Here is a 15,238-nt window from a genome sequence, read left to right as displayed (position 1 = left end):
CATCAAATTTAGGATTGACTACAAAATCCTACTTTTGAACTATAAAGCTCTAAATGGTCTCGCCCCACAATACCTGAGTGAACTTTTGGTTCTTTATGACCCGCCACGCCCCCTTCGATCCATGGGTGCGGGGTCACTACTGGTACCAAAGGTGCAGAAGGTCACAGCTGGGAGCAGATCCTTCAGCTTGCCTGTCAGTGTCCGGGATTCAGACACAGTCTCAGTGTTTAAATCCAATCTCAAAACCTATCTGTTTTCTCTGGCTTTTTGTTAAAATCCTCATTTCACTTCACTTTGACGCAGTGTCAATTATAAAGTCCAGTTTATCACAGAGTCCCCCTGTTAGACACAGACAAAGTTAAATTCACCCTAGTTGTCCTAGTTAGGGTACCGGGCCACTGTAGCACCAATATACCACTAGAACCACATATTTCAGTATCGGTCGTACAGTGCAACCGTCTGCCGCTGCTTCTGTTTGTTTTTCTCCGAGACACGGAATCAAGCACCCAGACTACTGGCAGACCCCAGTGAAGAGACCAGCAAATAAATCCTGGTTCCTGACAACTGCTTTACAAGGACAAAACATGAAACAAACCAGAGGGTCACCACAGCGACCACCACCGTTACAACCACAGCTTCAGGGATCTTCAAATGGACCAGTAACATCATAAAGGATGGACTACATTCTGGACTTCTCCAACCGTACAACAGTTTTTTCATTCTTTCTTTCCTATTGTACAAATCATCACCAGCCCTACACTGACACCACTTGCAGGCTCACTCTACCCTGGAAGGGCGTCCCTCTCTCTGTATCACTCCTTCCCAACATTTCTTCTCACCTTTTTTCTGTCTCCTAGAGTCTTTTTCTGTTCAGAACGAGTTTTTTCTTGTGTGCAGAAGGGTCAGGTGTGGGGGGTGTCAACTGTAGGGCCTGTCAAAGCCCATTGAGACATACTGTATGTGATTTTGGGCGATATAATAAATAAATGTTGTTGTTGTTGGGACTCGTATCTGTAATGTTGGGACTACATTTACATTTAAGCCATTTGGCAGACTAGTCTCTGTAATGTTGGTACTCATCTTGTTAAAGTGGGGACTCATCTCTGTAATGTCGGGACTTGTCTATGTGATGTGGGGACTCATCTCTGCACTCATCAGTCCAATCTTCAATTTAGTTAGTTTCACTGCTCACTCAGGGTGATGGGTTAAATGCAGAGGACAAATTTCACTGTGTGCACCGTGTGCTGTGCTGCTGTGTATCACATGTGACAATCACTTCACTTTTTTTTTTCTTTTTCAGTGATAAGATCATTTTGAAATAAAGTGTTAAACTGGAATTTAGATTCAAGGGTGAATGTGAAGTGATTGTCATTGTGAAACACTGCAGCGCAGTACTCAGTGACATGGTGAAACGTGTCCTCTGTATTTAACCATCACCCTTGGTGAGCAGTTTGTGGGGACGGTACCTTTATCAAGGGGACCTCAGTGGCACCTTGGCTGGTCGGGATTCGAACCGGCAACCTTCTGATTACGGAGCTGCTTCCTCACCCACCTCCATTGCCCACATTTTCTTCTAGTAAAAAAAGTGTCACCATGGAGATCATCTGCAACGCCCTGTTCCTCCGAGGGCCGAACGACATCCGCAAATCGAACACGACACACTTCCAGGCGGCGGCTTTGTTTTATGATATCGCGCTGGCGGCGATGAGAGGCTGTCATGGTAATATTCCGCCGCATTAGTATTCCAGCGCAGTGGGGGCAGGGAGGGTGGGATCAAGGCATTACCATGGCGATGACTGACATTAACATTCCAAGACTTTTAATGCAGAGCATTGTGTTTATGCGTGCAGACACACGCACAGACACACACACACACACACACACACACAAACACACAGACACAAAAGTAGGTAAATAATTTCTTATTAAAGAAACACGGAGTCTGTTAGTATCCTTACAAACATGCAGATATGTAACGAACTCTGAACCCGTCACACACTTTAACCATCAAAGGCCAATATGAGCATCCTCTGTTGCTAGGTAACCGCATCAACACTCTTCATGCTTGGATGCTTCTCCCGTCTTCAGATCTCACTAACCTCCTTCCCCTCTTCCTTTCTTTATCCACACAAAAGCTGATTGTTGTCACTCTTAACCATCTTCAACGTTCCCCAGAACCCGGTCCACCACCCTGCCAGCGCTGGATTGGTGGAAACAATAACAGAAGATGTGGAAAAGCCCAATATGCGCTCAGGCCACGTCCCTGCCCCTTCTGATGAAATCTCCAGACCACCTCACCACACACAGCAGCCAGGAGGTGGGATTCATCAGAGGTCATCAGCAGGGAGGCCAGCAGGCTTTTCAAGCCAAACGCCGAAACCCGTCGAGATGAAGGGGGTGAAGGAGTCAAATCGATAAGAAGACGTGTTCCACAGAGACAAGCTACTTTTCAGGTCATGTGTAAACAGAGAGAGACTTCATTCACTCTCTAAATACACCTAACCATCCAGCAGCATTAGGTTCTGCGACAGCGAGAACCCAATATCAGTTTGTTCCTGCATCTCGATTCCACAGTGGACAGTGGTGGCCACATCAGGTCAAGTTCACAGTTCATCTCAACTTTCAAACACAGCTTATTACATTCACAATGAAATGGCCAGTAGTCCTCTCAGCCAATCAGAGTGTTCTGTTGTTGAGTGGTGGCCCGGCGGGTATAGACAGAGTGACTTAGAACCTATCTGTTTTCTCTGGCTTTTTATTAAAATCCTAGACCCTCATTTCACTTCACTTTGACGCAGTGTCAATTATAAAGTCCAGTTTATCACAGAGTCCCCCTGTTAGACACAGACAAAGTTAAATTCACCCTAGTTAGGCTGTCCTAGTTAAGGTCCCGGGCCACTGTAGCACCAATATACCACCATAACCACATATTTCAGTATCGGTCGTACAGTGCAACCGTCTGCCGCTGCTTCTGTTTGTTTTTCTCCAAGACACGGAATCAAGCACCCAGACTACTGGCAGACCCCAGTGAAGAGACCAGCAAATAAATCCTGGTTCCTGACAACTGCTTAACAAGGACAAAACATTAAACAAATCAGAGGGTCACCACAGCCACCACCACCACCACTACAACTACAGCTTCAGGGATCTTCAAGTGGACCAGTAGCATCATTATGGACACGTAATCTAGACCATGACACTGAATACATCCTGGACTTCTCCAACCCTACAACTGTAGGACTTATTATTATATCATCCCCAACCCTGCACTGACACCATTTGCAGGCTCACTCTACCCTGGAAGGGGGTCCCTCTCTCTATCACTCCTTCCCAACGTTTCTTCCTTTCTTTTTTTCTCTCTTTTTCCCTGTGTGCAGAAGGGTCAAGTGTGTTGGGGTGTCAACTGTAGGGCCTGTCAAAGCCCATTGAGACATACTGTATGTGATTTTTGGCTATATAAGAAATAAATGTTGTTGTTGTTGTTGTTGTTGAGTGAGAGAGTGAGTGAGTAAGTGAGCGAGAGAGAGAGTGTGAGTGAGGGAACAAGAGAGTGAGATTATGAGAGAGACAGAGTAAGTAGGTGAATAAGTGAGTGAGTGAGTGAGCGAGCGAGTGAGTGAATGAGTGAGAGTGGGTGAGTGAGCAAGAGAGATTGGGAGTGAGGAAGTGAGCGAGAGAGTGAGTGAGTGTATGAGAGAGACAGAGTAAGTGATAGAGTGAGCGAGGCGAATGACATGAGTGAGCGAGAGAGTGAGTTAGAGAGTGAGTGAGTGAGCGAGAGAGAGTGTGAGTGAGTGAACAAGAGAGTGAGTATATGAAAGAGACAGAGTAAGTGAGAGATTGAGTGTATGAGAGAGACAGCATGAGTGAGTGAGACAGAGAAAGTGAGTGAGAGTGTGAGTAAGCGCTGAACTTGAATATTTTTATTCAGTGTGTTGTGTGTGTGTATATATATATATATATATTTGTGTGTGTGTGTGTGTGTGTGTGTGTGTGTGTGTGTATATATATATATATATATATATATGTGTGTGTGTGTGTGTGTGTGTGTATATATATATATAAATATATATATGTGTGTGTGTGTGTGTGTGTGTGTGTGTGTGTGTGCTTTTGTCTGTCGGTGTGTTTTATCTGCTCATGTCTTCATATTTGTTCTTAATGTCTGAGGTGAAGAGAGCTCTGCTGACTTTTACTCTGCTGCCACTGCAGTTTCGTCTGCTGCCCCGCCAGTCTGGTCTCTGGACCTTTAACAGGGTTGGGTACTGAGACCCCGACTTCTTCCTGGAAGTCCCCCAGGCAAGAGGTGTGTGTGCAAGCATGTGTGTTCCATCACTCTCCACTGCTGCCACTGAAGTTTATTAGAAGCCCACAGGTTGGAAAAAAGGACATTAAAATGTCCTTACAGGCTGTAATACAGAGTCTCTGTCTGTTCTACGTTTCTTCTGTACTCTGAACATCAGAGTCCAGCTGAGCTGCTGCTGAGTGTGAACAGTCACGTCACCTGCTGTTCCTGCTCACAGCTCCATCCATCCATCCATCCATCCATCCATCCAGCTGCAGGCCAGCAAGATCACAAAATACATTTTAATCCCAAAATAAAGTTAATCTTCAGAGCAGCTGACTCCATCACCGCCATTCAGCCCTGATCAGCAACTCTGAGGGGTCAGCAGGACACGCGAGGGACAGAACGAGAGATAAGAACCCAGAGACAGAAAAAGCATCAGGCATGGAAAAGACACACACACACACACACACACCACACACACACACATACTACATACACACACACACACAACACACACGCATACACATGCAAACAACACACACACAACACACACACACACAACACACACACACATACTATATACACACAACAACACACACACACAAACAATACACACAACACAACAACACACAACAACAACACACACACACAACACACAGAAACACACTATACAACAACACCACATACTACATACACACACATACTTTACACACACACAACACACACACACAACTAATACAACAGCACACAGACAACACACACACACTACAACAGCACATACAACACAACACACAGAAACACACGTCATACAACATACACACCATATCAACATACACAACTTTTAAGCCTTGTTTTATCGCGGGGGTCACGGTGATGGATTCTGCCCGCCTGGGTCCCACTGTAAATTTATGGCTCCCGCGTTCTGGAACGCCGCTTTAGTGACCCCTCTGACACGTCTGGGATTGACGTAACAGAAGTGGCCTCAAGCGGGGAATTGAGGAAGATGGGGAAAATAAATAGAAGGTGATTGTGAAGGGTGCTCGTCATTGTAGAAGAGAAACAGAGTCCTAGTACGAGTGCTAGTGTACCGCAATCTATTCGTATGTGATCAATGGAATTTACTATATGGTCAAGTTGTTCAGTGGGTTCTATAAACAAGTTTCCGTTACTCTTTACGTCCATCTACAGTTTATTACGCTCTTTTTATACAGATGTTCTTGTCCAGAAAGAGTCATCTTTAACTGCTCAGTTTCAGGTTCTTTTCCACCAGCAGAAAGTGGAACCTTCTCACGACTACGGACTTACGGGGAAAGGAAGCGCAGAGGTCTGACATGCTGGAAACGCGTTTTATTATTAATAAACAATAAATAAATACAAATAAACAACGGCGCGGTGGCCGAAAACAATTTAACTACAATAAAGAACGTAAACCTGCCCGCAGGCGTGTGGCGATTGCCAGAACTCAAAACAAATACATTCACCCACTGAAGTCAAGTTCATGCCTGAGTTCACGAAAATGCCGTCCCTCCCGAAGGGGCGGACATCTGCGCTTTTTAAGCGCTGTCAGGATTGGGCTGCAGTCAATCCTGACAAACCTGTTTGTAATTTCCAATCCCTGGATGAGAATAATGATAAATAAAAATGCATCTTTTTTACTTGATCGTGTGAGAATGTTTATTTCGCTGGAGAAGCGATCTGTGCAGGACGTGCACCTTTCAGCGGAGAGGAAGAGGCCCTCCTCCATTTCCAATAAGCACCATCAGCGTCAGCCGCCATTACACCTGAGGGCCACTGGGGTGCCGGGGATGCAGGTGCAGACGGAGCCAAGCGGTTATTTCCCAGTGAAGATCCAACATTTAATCTGAGCTCTGATTGAGAGAAATCCAGACACCTGCTTGGTTCCATTAAATGGAATGTGAAATGAGAAGCCTGCAAGATAGCCACATGTCTCCTGATGCCCTGTTGGGAAAATTGGCGCACAACTGGATTCATTTCATCTGCTTGTGAGCTACTTTTACATTGATGCGGAATGCAGGTGCTGCCGTGAAGCTGAAAGGACGTCTGAGGACCTTAACACTGCGGCTTCCTGACCTGCTTCAGACCTGGGATCACTACTTGAAGTTAGACATGAACAGATTTGAACAGAAGTTGCAAGGTTTTAGAAATATTCCATGTTTCAGGGAAGGAAGAAACTAACACATCACTGGAAAATGAATGTGGTAATCAGCGATATTGGCACTTTATAGCAACCCAACATATCGTCCAGATTGTGCTCCAAAAGGTCATAAATACAGGAATCTTTTTAAAAAGTAGAATCTTTTTGTACTAGTTTGTAAGTCTTCGCAACGTTCATGCAATGTTTCATGTAAAGAGAACGTGGATCATGTTCCAGTCATCTTGAGGAAGGTGAAGAACCCACAATAGTCCTTCACTGAGAGGAACGGCAAGTCGTGTCTATGGCAGTAATAACATGTTTTCAGACGTTCCTGAAACGTTCCGTTTCTATTTTAAAGGTGAAGCCTAGTGATTAACAATAATTAGTTTAGGGCGACATACAGGAACATTCAGAAAAATTAAACTGTCTCACACACACACACACACACACACACACACACCTTTATTTTTATACATATTTATTATTCATCCATTTCATTTATACAGTTGACAGAGTATCTTTAAATAGAACAGTTTTAAAGAGAATAAAAACTTTTGTTTAAAGTGTAGCTGCAGGTCGGGGAAAGGCTACGTGTGTTGGAACCGGAGAACATCGGTGTTGGTGCTACAGGTGAGAATCAAGGCTAAATCAGCTTCTGGACCACGGTGGCTACTAACCCGGATCCTGCCAGTGTTGCCGGAGTAACGAGGCACGAGCCACACGGCACCAATGGCCTTGGCGAGGCACAGAAGAACAATCGGCAAGAACCGTCACGTTCCACTGCAGAGGTTCTGATTAGTACAGCCACGATACAGGTGTCCATACAGCACGGTCTTGGTTCATTTTTGGTACGTTTGTGTGGGTTATTTTCCCCGCATAACTGCCATGGTAGGACTGTTTTTCGGTAGACAGTCCTTCTTTCCAGATGTGAAAACATGACCAGCATCTGCGTGAGTGTTTTCTGCCTCCTTCTCAGCATGTTCCTCCAAAACGACTTCAACGTGACTCGCGCTCCCGAACTGTTGCAGCTTTTCCCTTTTCTAGTCGCTTCATGGAAGCTCCTACGCTGGTCGTCGTTTTTTATGCCTCGTCTGTATGCCAGTTGCATGTCCAGCTCAGCACCAGTTAACAGTGTGAGAGGGGCGAGTGGGTGGAACCACAACAGTGATTGGACATTAACTTGAGGGGAGGGGCTTTTGCCCAACGGCGGTTACAGGGACCACGGAAGAAGACGTGATCTCCACAGCAAGCACCAGAGCCTGTTAAACTGTGTCCACCAATGGGATTAAAGGCCCTCCCCAACACAATTTAATGTCCAATATCTGGACATTTCTGGACCAATTTGAAACTAATTTGCAAAAACCAAAATCCCACGGTCTATATTGGAGGGTGGATGGATGGATATTTACAGAGAGAACCATCACACCCCTTGTTCTGATCTGGTTCCAAAGTGTGTAAAACACAAAAACTACCCGTAATTGAACAGTTTCCCTCATCTGTTACTGGAAAGATTAGATTGGATCAGATCGTTGCCTTGAAACATATTATGTACTGTCTAGCAAGTCCATGAAATGGCAATAAAGTTCAACTTGAAACTTGGGTGCATTCGGTGAGCACACTTCCAAAATCCATGCTCGCTTTTATTATGGCTGATAAAGCTTCTTCTCAGACGTTTGTGAAGTGCACGTGCAAGATGCATGTTGGCAATGCAGCTTTATGACAGATGCTTGTTACCAGTACCTGCAGGCATGGATTTTAACAAGGTCTTCTCAGCACTGGATGGTCAGGAGGCACTTGGCAGCAAACCCCTTCAATCCATAACCACTCTTCCTCAGTCTTCCACTTCTGCAACCTTCTCACCCTCTAATTGATTTGTACGTTACTTACTTTATTTCACTTTATTTACTTTACTTTATTTTGCAGAACGCTTTTATCCAAAGCGACTTACAGGAGGAAGACACCAGCAATTCTCATTTGATTTCTAGAGATTTTGAGTTTACAAAAACTAATATCCCTGATAAGGCCGAACTTGCCTAACATTTGTCCCCTTCCAGCTCCGGCGACCAGAGACCAAGCGCATCAATGGAAGAGGATGATGAAGTATCAGAGCGCCCTGGGAAAACATGAATTAGACACACACGCAGATTCATTAAGAGTCAGGAGTCTTTATTGCTGTGCTGCACAGCGTCAAGAAAGTGTCACAACGTGATCAGGGCTTCAGAAAGCTACAAAGTGGGGTAGCCGGTGGCAGCCGGTGACGGCTGCCCAGCCGGCGTGCTACAACATCAGAAAGCTGAGAGTCCAGAGGTGGACCGGCGCCTGTCCAGCCAGCCACCTCTGCATTTGGCCTGCTTTAGATCCATAAGACGACACACCAAACACGAGACAAAGCAACAGCAGAGGACACTGGCAGTACAAACATTAGAAAGAGGTTTAAAGCCACTAAAATGCTACATCTTTCTTGCACAGTGGGACTGTGCAAGAAAACAGGGAATTTCCATGAAAAACGCACCGTCTACATGACTATTAATAAATAAAGAAACAAACAAAAGAGGATAAAAGAAAAGAAATTTGGTGTTAAAGCCTCAGCTTGAGGATTAAGGAGGTTTTTGTATTTTTTACTTTTAAGCACTTGAACTGTAAGTTATAATGTGTACATATTTAAATATGGCTACAGTAAAAAAAACTGAACATAGAAAAAAAACAGCACAATTATCACATATCATGACTACACAGTATAGAACAATATAGAAATATAGACACACTTTTCCTTCTCTTTTTTTAAAGGTGAAGTTTCTTCTCACAGTATGTGTCCCAAAAAGGCTTCATTAGAGAGTGTGTGTGTGTGTGTGTGTGGTGTGTGTATGTGTGTGTATATGTATTAATGTGTTTGTGTATCTGTGTGTGTGTATGTATGTATTAATGTGTATGTATGTGTGTGTATATATATGTGTGTGTGTGTGTGTGTGTGTGTATGTGTGTATGTATTAATGTGTATGTGTATCTGTGTGTGTATGTATGTATTAATGTGTATGTATGTGTGTGTATGTATGTGTGTGTGTGTGTATGTGTGTATGTATTAATGTGTATGTGTATCTGTGTGTGTGTATGTATGTGTGTGTATGTATGTATGTGTGTGTGTGTGTATGTATTAATGTGTATGTGTAGCTGTGTGTGTGTATGTATGTATTAATGTGTATGTATGTGTGGTATTTATGTGTGGTGTATGTGTGGTATGTATGTGTGTGTGTGTGTGTGTGTGTGTGGTATGTATTAATGTGGTATGTGTTAGCTGTGTGTGTGTATGTATGTATTAATGTGTATGTATGTGTGTGTATATATGTATGTGTATATGTGTGTGTGTGTGTGTACGTGCGTGTATGTGTTTATGTGGATGGCACCAGGTCTCTGATGACAGGTTCTCTGTTCAGGTACGTTGCCCAGTAGACCAGGTTAAAGCTGCCGAACAGCACCGGGAAAATGATTCGGGACATGCGGTTCAATTTTGCTCACGCTGTTTGAACGTCTTTTTGGTCTGCGCTCTGGCTTCACGCGACGCGCCTTTGCCACTTCAGAGGGGGCGCTCTTGGACACGGTGGGCAGGGCAGAATCTTTTCCGATGGTTGGGGCGTAATTAGCCACTGCAACTGCGTAGGCGTTGTTCTTCTTCATGACAGAAGCCTCTTTCTTCTGTAAATGTATTAGATAAACTTTTGAGGTTTTGATACATCATTTCAAGGACTACTGCTTCCATGTGGCATTCCCTGTGAACATTTCAGTGCACAACTTAAAAGCTGGTTCACTTTAATACATCAACGCCTCAAAATGACACGACATAGTTTTGAGGTCAGTATTCAATAGATGAATCAAATCAGTCAGGAGACAAAGCAACTACAGTCTGGAAAACACAGACAAGGAGAATCTGGAAATTTGACTGGTAGTACAGTACAGGCCAAAAGTCTGGACACCTTCTCATTCAATGTGTTTTCTTTATTTTCATGACCATTTACGTTGGTAGATTCTCACTGAAGGCATCAAAACTATGAATGAACACGTGTGGAGTTCTGTACTTAACAAAAAAAGGTGAAATAAGTGAAAACATGAAAACTATATATTCTAGTTTCTTTGCTCTGATTACTGCTTTGCACACTCTTGGCATTCTCTCGATGAGCTTCAAGAGGTCGTCACCTGAAATGCTTCTCCAACAGTCTTGAAGGAGTTCCCAGAGGTGTTTAGCACTTGTTGGTCCAGCTCACCCCAAACCATCTGGACTGGGTTCAGGTCCGGTGACTGTGGAGGTCAGGTCTCCACTTTTTGTTAAGTACAGAACTCCACATGTGTTCATTCATAGTTTTGATGCCTTCAGTGAGAATCTACCAACGTAAATGGTCACGAAGATAAAGAAAACAGAAAATGAGAAGTAGTCCAAAATGTTATCCTGTACTGTACATTAAATTAGTTTCAGTGTTGATGAAACAGAACATGGGAAAATAGTGTGGGAAACACGATACACTCGTGTTTTCACACTGAGGCTTTAACGGAGGCGCTTCCCATTCACAGTGAATTGTGGGTCTGTCGCTTGAGCAAGGAAAAAGTTAACTATTCACACTCGAACCTGAATCATTGGCCAACAAGTCCGGTTTACAGCTATTTAAGCGGCTACGTTGTCACAATTGAGACATTTTGTTGCCGCTCCTGTGCTCCCTGCACAGCAGACACACCCTCCATTTAACATACGTGAAACATCATGATTTAATTCCATCTTCCTCCCTCGCACCTACAGACCGCTACATCCTGAAATTTCATTTCAGTCCTCCATTTCAGAATAAACATGATGATGAAGTTGAGCAATTGTGCCTTGATCACTGAAGACCCTCTTCAGAAGGAACGTGTTCCTGCCCAATGGCCCCTGCTGAGAACTTTTAGTTCTCATAATAATTCAATGTTTGAAATTTTTATATTATAATCACCGAATGACAGATTTTGATTGTTTCTGCTGCTTTCATTGTCTAGTTTGCATGGTAGGAGGGGGGTTAACAGACAAGGATCGGAGCCACTGATTTCTTTTTAATTTCTCGTAAAATCTCTGCTTGAGTGTTGGTTTTGAGTCTTGGTCTTTGGGTTTTTTCTTTTGACACAGAGCGCAGTTACTCAGCGAGATGAAGTGGACCCGATTAAAGAATATGAATATGATAATGAGGGTGTGATGGGCTTCAGCAGCCAGTGTGTCTATTAAATTATTATTATATACACTTCATTGGCTGCTGTTGTACAAATGCACTAATATATAGTTTCATTTATACTGTTATAATTTATACTGTTTTTGGGCCATGCAACAGCTCATGTAAAAGTGGTTCTGTTCTCACCAACAAATCGCTGATTATTGAATAGCCAAATTAAATGTTGTACTTTTTTAAATGCTTAAGCAAAAATGCTTTTGATTAATTCTAGCTACTTCCTTATTAGGCTACATCTTATATTGACAATTTTACATTATGACAATATAACAGAAAGGCAGTTTAGAATGGTATCAGATTAAAATCATTACCTGGTTAACATTTGTAAAGTTAGAACTGCTGTAGTTTGTAATGAAAGCCGGCCATCTCGGGCATCCCATTACCTTGTCGTTTACGACGCTCTTGCCATCCCAGGCCCAGCCGCGTTTGGTGAAATAGTTGACGGTGGCAAACTCGATGAGTGCAGAGAAAACGAAGGCGTAACACACAGCGATGAACCAGTCCATGGCCGTGGCATAGGCCACCTTCGGTAAAGAGTTCCGGGCGCTGATGCTCAGCGTCGTCATGGTGAGGACCGTGGTCACACCTGGACACAGAAAAACACTCATCAACTGTCCACCATTCGTTTAGAATCCTTAAAAAAAAGGACGTGTTAGGACTCATATGCATGGAAGCACCGATTTTTTTAATTTAAATTCACATACAAATTCAGATATTTGTCAGAATTGGTTTTACATGACGGCTACCTTAACAGCTATTGGGATTTTAATTTGAGCCAATACACATGAAGAATGTGTCAGCATATTTCCTGTCAGTGCATATAACCATGCAATATTTCTGCAGTCGTGTAAAATATTCCTGGAAATAGATACAGGGGTCATGGGTAAATTTTACTTAGATGTCCACAGTCATTACATTTGCAATGACACCACCTATTTGTTTAAAATAACTTTATTAAAGTATCATGGTATTCTTCATAGACACATGAATATCATGACATTCATTTCACAATAAATGAACCAATTTCTGCAATGTTTTATACCACGTCCATGAAAACAGATGTTCCACATCACTGAAGAACATCTGCAAGAGAAGTCATGCTCGTGCCCTGCTGCAAATACATACTAATATAAAATGAAGAATCACCCCAACGTAGTCCCGTTATTCACATCGAGCCCATTTTTCTTCCCAGATCCTGAGGATGTTCTCAGCACGCGGCTGACTTTGGGGTGAAGTTATACGGTTATGAACATGTTGAGGACGAGCACGTCTGTCTTCAGGGGAGGAGAGCACAGTCCTGGTCGTCTGCATTAGTGTTGACTGAATGGAGCCAGACAGCATATGTCATGTTGCCCTCAGCCCAAAGTGCAGATTTCTCACTGGATGACATCAGTATATGTGTGTGTGTGTGTGTGTGTGTGTGTGTGTGTGTGTGTGTGTGTGTGTGTGTGTGTGTGTGTGTGTGTGTGTGAGATTTCTTTTAATGATAAATGGGGAATATTTTAGTTGGAAGTTTACGCTGAAAATGTCTTGTTACATGGATCTAGTTTACGACACGATTATAACCCATTTGTTACAGTTATTACAAGGTCTTCATACGGATACTGAAAGACGTGTGTTTGCTTATGTTGATGTCTGACAGCCATTTAAATAAGAGAAGCCGCAGGGAAACGAGATGCGGAGAAGTGTGTATAACCGCAAGGTGAACTGTGTGTGTTTTTCTGCTCGTGATGCCGGCCTCCTGCTACGAAAAGGAGGCCGAGCAGAAAAACAAACACACACACACACACACAGAGAGAGATGAGGGAAAGCTCACCAAAGACGGTCCTTGCAGGAACCGACTCGCGGTTGAGCCAGAAAGACACCTGGGACAGGATGACTGTCATGATGCAGGGCAGGTAGGTCTGGATTACGAAGTAGCCGATCTTCCTCTTCAGGTGAAAATGAGCCATCATCACCGTGTACTCGCCTACACACACACACACACACACACACACAGTTTTCATTTACAGCATTTACCAGACGCCCTTATCCAGAGCGACTTACAATCAGTAGTTACAGGGACAGTCCCCCCCCTGGAGACACTCAGGGTTAAGTGTCCTGCTCAGGGACACGATGGTAGTAAGTGGGGTTTGAACCGGGGACCTTTCTATGGTTTTCTGGTTCATAGGCGAGTGTTTTAACCACCAGATAACCATCTACCATCTACCCCTTACAACAATGTCCTCCTGGATATAAAGCTGTGAGCATGAACCTCACTGAGTCGTTGGACAGTTTGCCTGTCTGGACTCACCGGTGCTGGACTTGATGATCTCTTTGTTGACTGTTTGGCCCATCAGGTCGTACTGGTTGAGTCTGGATCCGTCCGGCGCCACCTGCACCGAGTCTGAGGCGTTACGCGTCCAAATGTACGTCACCTCAGTGGTCGTGTACGCATCTGGGCAGCCAATGGGAGAACAGGACTCAGTCCTCAGAATTTGCAGAAATTGCAAAACGATGCTAGAACCTTCCGTTCTATTTTAATGTGTGGGTGTGTGTGGACTAATAAAGGTCTTGACAGAATTTTACTTGATCTACTGTTACTACGTCCAGTTCTTTTTCACTAATAAACACATTTTCCTCGTGTTTCTCTGTCAGCCATAAAAACCATTATACTGAGCAGGAATGTTCTAGTCCACATCCGCGTGGAATGGAAGCCATTATAAAAGAAAATATTCTATAGTCTTAGAATTATTAGATGTATTTTTTTTTTTGCAATTCAGTGTTAATCCCAAGATTTATCTGAGTGACTCGGAGTGACATGCACTTCTGATAAACAATCAGATGAAGTGTTTCTTTGACGCTGGAGCTCACAGCTGCCAAACTTTAGAGGACAGGAGTGCGAGTCCATGGGGAAGTCCTCCAGATGCATTGGGCATTCGGCCTGGACCGTCAGCCTAACACACAGACAGAGAAGATGAGACTCAACACACATCCAGACGTATTTCTCCACGGTCACAGCATTAATTTCATGCATTAAAACAGTAAAATGTGCCTGATGCAGTAAAATGAACACACACCTCATGGTGTAGAGCAGCGTGCCGTTCTCCATGATGCGCAGCAGCTTGTTGGGCATGGTCATGTTGTGGGCCACCGACTTCTTGCCATTGTGGAAGAACGTGTCGGGCGTCCAGATCTTGCTGGCCATCAGGTTGTTGAGGCGAAGGATGCTCATGGGGCCGTGGAACTTCAGACGGTCGTCCCACCAGCTCTGCCGGAAGAACACGTCCACGGTGTACTCCTGCAGAAGTGAAGGATTATGGGAAATCTGGTTTTTATAACCACCACACCTGATTCAGCTCAAGACCTGGAAAAACACACCAGCGCACAATGAAGCCCTTCAGCTGTGATCCACATTCAACCCGACAAGATAAACACGCCTGGCAGCGTGCTCAGATCAGCGTGGTGCATCACCTGCCCTCTGGCATCTTCACCTATCCCACAGTTCCCTGGGGGCGCCCTGTTCCCTCCGGTCTGCCGTGCCTTCAGGCGGGGGAGTGTTTAACATTTCCATGGCAA

General features: G+C 44.0%; 1 protein-coding gene across 1 annotated transcript; it reads right to left on the bottom strand.

The window, feature by feature from the left end:
* Positions 1–9,767: 9,767 nt before the first annotated feature.
* On the bottom strand, positions 9,768–14,955 carry LOC114786542 (gamma-aminobutyric acid receptor subunit alpha-2-like). Its single transcript, XM_028973733.1, has 6 exons — positions 14,740–14,955; positions 14,534–14,616; positions 13,974–14,117; positions 13,497–13,649; positions 12,064–12,266; positions 9,768–10,133 (listed from the first exon to the last, which is right to left on the bottom strand). The coding sequence occupies exons 1-6, from the start codon at positions 14,892–14,894 to the stop codon at positions 9,897–9,899; spliced, it is 975 nt and encodes a 324-aa protein (XP_028829566.1). The 5' UTR covers positions 14,895–14,955; the 3' UTR covers positions 9,768–9,896.
* Positions 14,956–15,238: the final 283 nt, after the last annotated feature.

The sequence above is a fragment of the Denticeps clupeoides genome, chromosome 1, assembly GCF_900700375.1.
Source record: "Denticeps clupeoides chromosome 1, fDenClu1.1, whole genome shotgun sequence".
Taxonomy (NCBI): Eukaryota; Metazoa; Chordata; class Actinopteri; order Clupeiformes; family Denticipitidae; genus Denticeps; species Denticeps clupeoides.
The sequence above is the reverse complement of the archived record's forward strand: the minus strand, read 5'-3'. Positions and strand labels throughout refer to the sequence as shown.

Coding starts and splice junctions, on each gene's coding strand:
- LOC114786542 (XM_028973733.1), bottom strand. CDS start 14,894: ATGAGCATCCTTCGCCTCAACAACCTGATGGCCAGCAAGATCTGGACG. Junction 14,118..14,533: donor TCCTCTAAAGTTTGGCAGCT/GTGAGCTCCAGC, acceptor TTGGCTGCCCAG/ATGCGTACACGACCACTGAG. Junction 13,650..13,973: donor GATCATCAAGTCCAGCACCG/GTGAGTCCAGAC, acceptor GTGTGTGTGTAG/GCGAGTACACGGTGATGATG.